Raw genomic sequence first — 8,193 nt, forward strand, 5'->3', positions numbered from 1 at the left:
ATATGTTCCCCTTTTGTTTAAAATTTTTTTTTTATTTTCGCATACGTTTTGTTTTTGCAATGGTTTTTGCATACGTTTGTTTTTGCAACGTTGACTTCAACTTAGGTTACCTTATCCCAATTTAAACGAATTTTCTTTTCTTTTCAATTTTAATTTAAATTTATTCTACTTTCTCCTGAAATCAAATTTTAGTTCTCTTCTTAATTTGAATCTATATATAAATCTATTTTACTTTCTCCTTACTTAAGAAAATTTTATCTTCAATTTCAACATGTGAATTTACCTTTTCGAAATAGAAATGAATATTTTCATTTGGAATCTTAAATCGTGCGAGTAAATGGTGACGATAACAATTATTGTATTTAATAAACGAAAACTTAACACGATCAACGATAATAATAACTAAACGAATATATATATATATTCTTTCTTCTATTATTTGGCACACTCTCTCCGTTCGTCTCTATTCGCTCTCTATCGACACACACGACATACGTCTCACTTTCAAACAGCATAACGCGCTTTCTCACTCTCAACTATACATATATGTAAACAACACCTAGGTCACACTGTTCACTCAGTACAAACATTAAGCCATACACACATTGTTCTCCATACGCACGCGACACACTCATGCTTCCATACAAACATCATTCACTCCCTTATCACATTAAATCTAATCTACGACAACCATACACCAGAAATCAGATCTGATGTCTGGGTTATGGAAACTTCTGCACTTCCTACTGCTGCCTTTCTTCTTGCTGCTGCTGCTTCTCTCCCACTTTTGTGTACTTCTTGCTACACTTCGAAGAGCCAATGTCGCATCGAAATATGAGTCGCATGTTTTCTTTTTGTCAGTAGCTTTGCCAATATTATGAGCCCAGTGACCACATACTTGTTGCGAATTGTATTGTATACCTAGTTAGAGTGTAATTTATATAATATATATTATATATATTATTATATTATATTATATTATTATATTATATATATATATATATATATATAATATAATAATATAATATAATATAATAATATATATAATATATATTATATAAATATATATATATATATATATATATATATATATATATATATATTATTATATATTATATCATTATATAATATATATAATAATTTTTCCAGTAATTCGCGTTTTTCGTTTGAATTCGATTGCCGTTACTTTTAAACTAACAATTAAATTTGTGCACATTCATTGAAACAGATTCATTTTGAAGAATAATTTGAAGCTAATAACGCTTTTTAGCTAGAATTTTCGGATTCTTTATTTTCAGGTTAATACTATGGATGTAAGACAAAAATCATTGTATACATTATCACGTATATTATTATGTATATTATTATGTAAATTATTGTCTATATGTATTGTGTTAATTGGTCACTGAACTCGCTGCAGTGGTAATAGTAGTTGTAGCAGTAGTTGTAGTAGTAGTATTTGTATTGGCTTAACCGCCCCAACAATCAGCGTAGATGGGCATGCTGCAACTTGCAACAGCGTCGCGAATTAATTGCTACAGTTAATTTAGAACAGAAGTCGAAGTTAGCTTTGCGCATGAAATAGTCGCGATCCTTAGCATTGCGAACTATTCGCGGTTTGATTTGGCAATTTTCTTAGATTGTTCAAAATCTGCCTGGTCTTGTTCTTTTTGGAAATTAAAGTAATCTTTTGGATTTTCGTTCGTCGAGTTAGCATCGCGACGAAATAATCGCGTTGCAATAACTTCATTCGAGTTTTCCTAATTTTTAATTAGGGCGCAGGGCGGGAAATGTCGTCACACAACGATAGAGAGTGTAATTTTGGATCATAATTCTTCATGTGAAAGCGCCAAACATCGAGATCTGCGAGGCTCCAGACTTGCGTGCGAGCATTGTACGCGCGTCGCGTCACTCTCGAGACGGTGCCTTCTGCTCTGACTCACTCTTGTTTCTTGGTGGAGACAAATCAGAGTCTTCTGCACTGATTCATTTTAGTCTTCGTGAATCGGAGACTTCTTTGATCCACTTTTTACACTAGTTACAGTGACTCGCGTTAATATTCGGACACCATATTGTTAGAAGAATTATTGCTCCTTTTTATTGTTTAAGATAGTATTATTGAATCAATTGTTTTCTCACATAATAAAGCACTTCTGAAAAAGAATATTTTTACAAAAACAACTGGTGGTGGAATGATGTAATATTTTTATGAAAGCAAATTTAATCTTTACGGATCCGACAGTCAAAAAATGGTGTGGCGTAAAGTAAATACAGAATTAAACATTTCAAATTTAAGATCGACGGTGAAACACGGTGGTAGGAGTGTAATAGTGTGGGGTTATAGTTATATGGGATCTCGTCTATAGGTGTAGATGAACTAGTTTTTATCGATGATATTATGGACAAAATTAAGTATTTGGACATTTTTTTTTTTAATTTAATCACAAGTGCTATAAATATGGGCATACGTACAGTTTTAAGTTTTATCAGGACAGTGATCCTAAACACAAGACCAGAATTGTACAGGAATATTTATTAAACAATTGTCCAAAAGTACTGCATCCTCCTCCTCAATCGCCTGATTTAAATCCAATTGAAAATTTATGAGATCAATTAAACCGTAAAATTCGTACAACACCTACAAAGACAACAACAAAGATAAAACAACGTTTGTCAGACGAATGGAAACGGATTTCGCCGGATTATTTAAATAAAGTCATCTGTAACATGTCCAAGCGATTACACAAAGTAATAAATAAAGCAAAAGGGTCAACCGACAAAATATTAATGTTATGATAACATGATTAAAAAGATTCTTATTTCATATAAAATTAATGTAATTCATTCACTGTCCGAATATTTTTGCGACGTAGAATTTTGTCATGATCTTGTTTATCGCTTATTATACAAAAAACCATGTGGAACAAATAAACAGAATTTATGTTTCTACTTACTTTAAGAAGTGCTTTATTATATGAGAAAACAATTGATTCAATAATACTATCTGAAACAATAAAAAGAAACAATAATTCTTCTAACAATGTGGTGTCCTAATATTAATGCGAGTCACTGTAGTTTAGTAAGTTGTCGTTGTTAGAAAGGGAGCCATAACGAATACCGACTTCGTCCTGGCCCTCTTTCGGGTCTCTGACGCAGCAATTGCCCTGCAGTGAGACCCGGACAGTCGGTATTATCCTCGGTTCAGAAAATGTTGCGAATTGCAACCAGTTTTGAGTCGAGGGTGATACCGAGCTAATAGCTGCGAACTTTGAATTTTCTTTGATATTATAAAGTAGAGAATAAGGCTGTAACAATTGTTGTTGCATCCTGAAGAAACAAACCCTTGAGATTTTCGTCGACGAGGTTTACGGCACAGACGCGACAAAGGTTATTTTCGAGAGTAAGACCTTTTTCTTGCATTTGGCGGCCGTTTCACGTCCAAGTTTCGTTTTCATCTTCCTCAATAACCATGACGTGCCATAAATTCGGCAATTCCGAGGAATCATCCCAAAATGAAACGCGCCCGAGACTGCCGAAGGTCGGCTTCGAGGAATTGTGCAACTATCCAACGCATCCGATACGCGAAACAATTCATGGAGAGTTTGTCGATAAGGTTTACGACACGGATAAGGAAAAAGGCTACTTGTGAGGTTAGGACAATTTTCACACTCGGCGACCATTCGATGTCGAACCTTTCGTTTCATTCTTCTCGATAGCCGTGGCGTGTCATAAATTAAGCTAGGACTATTTACAGTTCGCCTGGGGGAAGTTTACAATGTTGCCAAGATCTTCGAAAATGACAGGTACGTGCAGCTCTACCTCTTCCACCCTTGCGAAAACAGGAAATGGGGGTCGTCATACGGACTCCCGATCATAAAAAAGAAAAACGATATATATAAAAAATATATCGTCAATATATATATTGACGATATATTTTTGATATCATATCAAACATGCTGCCAAATCTCATGCTGCAAAAATAGCACAGGCAAAAATTAGGGAGCTTTGATTGGAACTTTTACCTCATCCACCATATTCACCACATCTCGCGCCGCCGGATTACCACCTTTTCAGATCGTTAGAGCATACATTAAGAGGTAAAAGCTTTAACAATGTTGAAGAAGTGAAAACGCACTTGGAAAAGTTTCTCGATGCAAAATCGAAGGACTTTCTTAAAAAAGGAATCGAACAACTGCTTATACGCTGGCAGAAGGAGTTAAAATAATGATGGAAATTATTTTGCTGATTAAAATGTAGGATTTCTTTAATAAATAAATGTTTTTAACCAACAACAACAAAATTTTGATTACTTTTCGGTTTACCTAATATACATATCTTAGTTAATATAGTGAGTCAGTTTCACACGGGTCAATTTTCTGCCCAAAAACCGCCATACCTTATGCTTGAATTCTTATCTGGTTTGTTTACGAATTTCTAAACAGTATAACGTTTACAAATTTATAGAGATAAAAAAGGAACATTGCGGAAGCAACGAGAAGTACAGTGTGCCCGTATCAGTTAATTTGCTCTTGTTAATATTGACATAGTAAAGATTGCGTATCGTAGATAGCATTGTACACGTTCTCATAATTCTGATTACTTTGTTGTTGTAACGATAAATACGTCTGAACAGAGGTAAAGAAATAGATTGATCAAATCGTATGTTTCTGTCACGCATTAGATGAACAAACATGATTACAACGCAATCCATAGCAAAACGCTCGTAGACGAATGGTTTTAATCATCTTCCGTCAGATAACTGAGTTAAACAGAGTTCTGTGTTCAATAATTCGTGATTATTTATCACGAACTATTTCGTGACCAATTAACACTTAATTTCGTTAATTGAAATAGCAATTTGTGAAGTTTTCAGTAACATTCAGTTCATAAAATAGCATGAATTTTTTAAACATGGATTTATACCATACTTCATGCATATCGCGCTATGAGAGGTAGTAGCAAAACGTTCGAATTATTAGACAAATTTACCGATAGTGTTGGAAATACATAATGGCGCCATTTGATGTTTTTAAAAATATATATCTGCAGTCGGTAATTTCTCTACCAGTTTGAGCCTTTTGTCACTAAGTAGTTAGAGCTCTACCTAGTTTCGAAATTTCATCACAAGCGACGCTACTTGTCAGAAATAGCGTTATTTTTAAATTTCCGTCTTTGCACGTGATAAACTATTCTTGACCGTTTATGTATTCTTGGAATATTCTTTCAATTCGTCACTATGCGTCTCGAAAAGTCTTTTGGATATTTCTCGGAAAGGTTATGCAAGCAATTAAAACTAATCAGTGAGCAATCATGGACAATTTAAAGAGCAATTTTTTTAGCTACGTTCCATTAATATTGGTTAATACGATGAGTCAGCTTCGCACGGGTAGACAGAGCGTTATCGTAGGCGGAACCGATACCACAATGAAAAAACAAGCCTGATGCAAATCCTACCGTGCGATTGTACCGTACAGAATGACGTCAGCCGGCGTACGCCGCGGCACGTTGGTAGTAGGAGACTAGGTACGGAAGGAACAACGTGACAGCCAATAACGGTGCGACACATGTAGCATTGGCCGTCTCCACCAGTCGCGCTACAGTTTGACGTCAACAATATTTCTAGGATGTTCGTCGGCGGGTCAAATGCTGCAGACCGTCAGTTCGATTGCATCAGTTAGAAGGTATCTAGAAGCGGAATTTCCCTCGACGGGGAGCATGTATCGGCTCAGAAGCCTTCCGACGGTTCAAGGCGTGAGAACGAGCGTAGGAGATACTCGCACCCTAAAGTAAGGTTCTATAAACAAGTGGCAGTGGACAAGTTTGTGACGTATCGAATGGCAGATTATGAGCGTATTGAAAAGTGTCATCATCACGTTGCCTAAGGGGCTGCCGAAGGCGGCTGGAATCATACCTGGCAACAACTTATCAAAATCCATTGCAAAATTGAATTTCTCCACTGCGGTGCTGTCGGATAAATTGAAAATGGAACCGAAGAGATTCGCTAAACACGAAAATATGCAAGACGAGAGCGCGATATTCAAGTCGGACTCCTGTGTGCGCGGAAAGAAACGGCGGTTGGATCACTTGACATGGGAGGAGAAGCTACAAAGAAAGTATGTTGAATCAACATTGTTGTGATTTTCCTGTGTTGTTTATAGGTTGATACTCTGATACTTCAGTTCTTTCGAGGATAGCTCATATCCCGGTAAAAACATCTCCGATGTTTCGTGCGCCCTTTTTATCTTTTTCCTGCGAATGATTCATTTTTTCTTCAAGTTTTTAAATTACACATTAATAGTCCGGCACCTTATATGTCGTGCGTCGTTTATTTAGAAACCACTCATTTAAAAATCGCGAGTTTTTTTCTTCAATTCTTGACGCGGTTCTTAAAAAGTCCATTTAAGAATAAATAAAAATCCATTATAGTATCATATATCCAATATATATATATAAAAGTCCATTTAACCATTTCTTCCAAAAATAAATTTTATTATCATCAATTGCGATGACTTATGATTTTCTTGCCGAGGAAGAGATCCGAGATTATCAAATTTGACTTTCATTTTCACAGGAAGCTAAAAAATAGGGTAGCGGCTCAAACTTCCAGAGATCGGAAGAAAGCGAAATTGGACGAACTAGAAGACACCGTGAAAACATTGCGAGAACAAAATGAATTATTAACACAAGAGTGTACGATGCTAAGGTCGCAAAACGATTTGTTGGTCACTGAAACGAAACGACTGAGGAAGGAGAAAGATGTGAAGAATTCTGGAGAATTGATCTGCTCGTTGTGTCAAGGCCGTGTGGGCTGTGCTGTTTCCTCGCTGGGATCTACAGTGTCCCCCAATCACCCTCTGCCGCAGGGTGGAGCAACACAGCTGGCACAGTCTCTGACACTAACCCCAGGAGCATCAATTCTTCTGAAGATATTGACCATTTATCTCCTCTTGAAGAATTGTTTGGTGACCTCCAAGGGGATGACTACATCGAACGACTTGAAGAACTTGCAGAGAGTCTTCTGCGAGAGGTTACCACAGAAGTGGAAACAAATCCTCATAGAACAAATGAACAAGTGAGTATTATAATACCTTAAGCCGAATGTACAACGTTTACAAACAATATTGTAATTCATGCACGTTATAGTAATGAATGAACTGTTTGAGATAGAAGAACAATTAGATCTACTAACAACAATGGGAAATTGGGAAATTGGATGATGGATTTAAAATGTTGGGTTGAAACTGTTAATGGTTTGACTACCTTGGAGGCTTAAAAACATTTGTAAAAAGGTTTTTATTTATGGAGATAAAAGTTAAGCCATCAAGATCGTGTAACCATTAACACAGCTAAATTCAATTAGAACAGAATTCTCGGATGCTTGAAACGATTCGTTCGTTCCTAAATATATATTGTACACCGGCGTCTCAGTTTTCCCTTCATTGATGACGTATCGCTTGCTCCTTGCATAGGTGTCAGTCAAGGAAGATACCGCTAAGAAACGTGATAATTCAGAAAGAGTGGTGGGGCAGACATCAGAAAATGTGGAAACCGGTCGAACCTGTGGAAGCTTGACCGCCTACCAACCGTGGCATCCTGTTGCCAGCACAGTTAGCACACCTTGTACTCGTAACGCAAACACACCTGTTTCAATCAAGTCCGAGGTCGAAGTCAAAGAAGAAGTTGACGCGCATGACTTGGACACAGTTTACGGCACCTACGACGAGACTACAAATTCTATAACGATCATTTACCCGGGCGAGGAAAACGGCGTTGGTATTCAAGAGTGTGTTCAAGAAGTGAGTACCGACGACGTTTGCTCGATCGAGGACTCGTCGTACTTCACATCGAACTGTTACTATTCCAATAATCAGTTTTCACCGTCTTACACGTGCACGGACACCATGTCGCCATCGAGTATACATTCCGAAGACATAGACTCGGGTTTCATGCAAGCGAAACTGGATTCGAACGCGTCCGACTGCGGCTACGAATCTCACGATTCTCCAGCACCCGACATTAGAAACGAGAAGAACAACCTGGCCCTCGCGGATCTCTGGCACGAAAGCTTTTCCGAGCTGTTCCCCACGTTGGCCTGACACTTTCGGCGCATTAACAAGACGGCGAACGCTGGATCGTCTTTGCTCAGTCTGTGATACAACTTAAAGTGGAGCTTACGGATGACAAGAATATCTG

At 37.3% G+C, this 8,193-nt stretch overlaps 1 protein-coding gene and 2 long non-coding RNA genes across 4 annotated transcripts; 2 read left to right on the forward strand and 1 right to left on the reverse strand.

The window, feature by feature from the left end:
* Positions 1 to 1,263: 1,263 nt before the first annotated feature.
* On the reverse strand, positions 1,264 to 3,090 carry LOC143259956 (uncharacterized). Of its 2 annotated transcripts, XR_013034007.1 has the most exons (3): positions 2,955 to 3,090; positions 2,473 to 2,638; positions 1,264 to 2,153 (listed from the first exon to the last, which is right to left on the reverse strand). It is a non-coding gene; the product is annotated as an uncharacterized LOC143259956 (long non-coding RNA). The 2 variants fall into 2 exon arrangements; XR_013034006.1 differs by lacking the exon at positions 1,264 to 2,153 and having other exon boundaries at positions 2,414 to 2,638.
* A 90-nt stretch (positions 3,091 to 3,180) lies between these two features.
* LOC117217622 (uncharacterized) lies at positions 3,181 to 4,300 on the forward strand. The gene is made up of 2 exons (XR_004489599.2): positions 3,181 to 3,650; positions 3,755 to 4,300. It is a non-coding gene; the product is annotated as an uncharacterized LOC117217622 (long non-coding RNA).
* Positions 4,301 to 5,599: 1,299 nt separating this feature from the next.
* Xbp1 (X box binding protein 1) lies at positions 5,600 to 7,987 on the forward strand. The gene is made up of 3 exons (XM_033465369.2): positions 5,600 to 6,113; positions 6,572 to 7,072; positions 7,470 to 7,987. The coding sequence occupies exons 1-3, from the start codon at positions 5,845 to 5,847 to the stop codon at positions 7,570 to 7,572; spliced, it is 873 nt and encodes a 290-aa protein (XP_033321260.2). The 5' UTR covers positions 5,600 to 5,844; the 3' UTR covers positions 7,573 to 7,987.
* Positions 7,988 to 8,193: the final 206 nt, after the last annotated feature.

This window comes from Megalopta genalis, chromosome 8 (assembly GCF_051020955.1).
Source record: "Megalopta genalis isolate 19385.01 chromosome 8, iyMegGena1_principal, whole genome shotgun sequence".
NCBI lineage: Eukaryota > Metazoa > Arthropoda > Insecta > Hymenoptera > Halictidae > Megalopta > Megalopta genalis.

Bases quoted from the DNA above. Each gene is read 5' to 3' on its own strand.
- Xbp1 (XM_033465369.2), top strand. From the start codon at position 5,845: ATGAGCGTATTGAAAAGTGTCATCATCACGTTGCCTAAGGGGCTGCCG. The intron at 6,114-6,571 runs GTATGTTGAATC...TCATTTTCACAG, and splicing joins GAGGAGAAGCTACAAAGAAA to GAAGCTAAAAAATAGGGTAG. The intron at 7,073-7,469 runs GTGAGTATTATA...CTCCTTGCATAG, and splicing joins CTCATAGAACAAATGAACAA to GTGTCAGTCAAGGAAGATAC.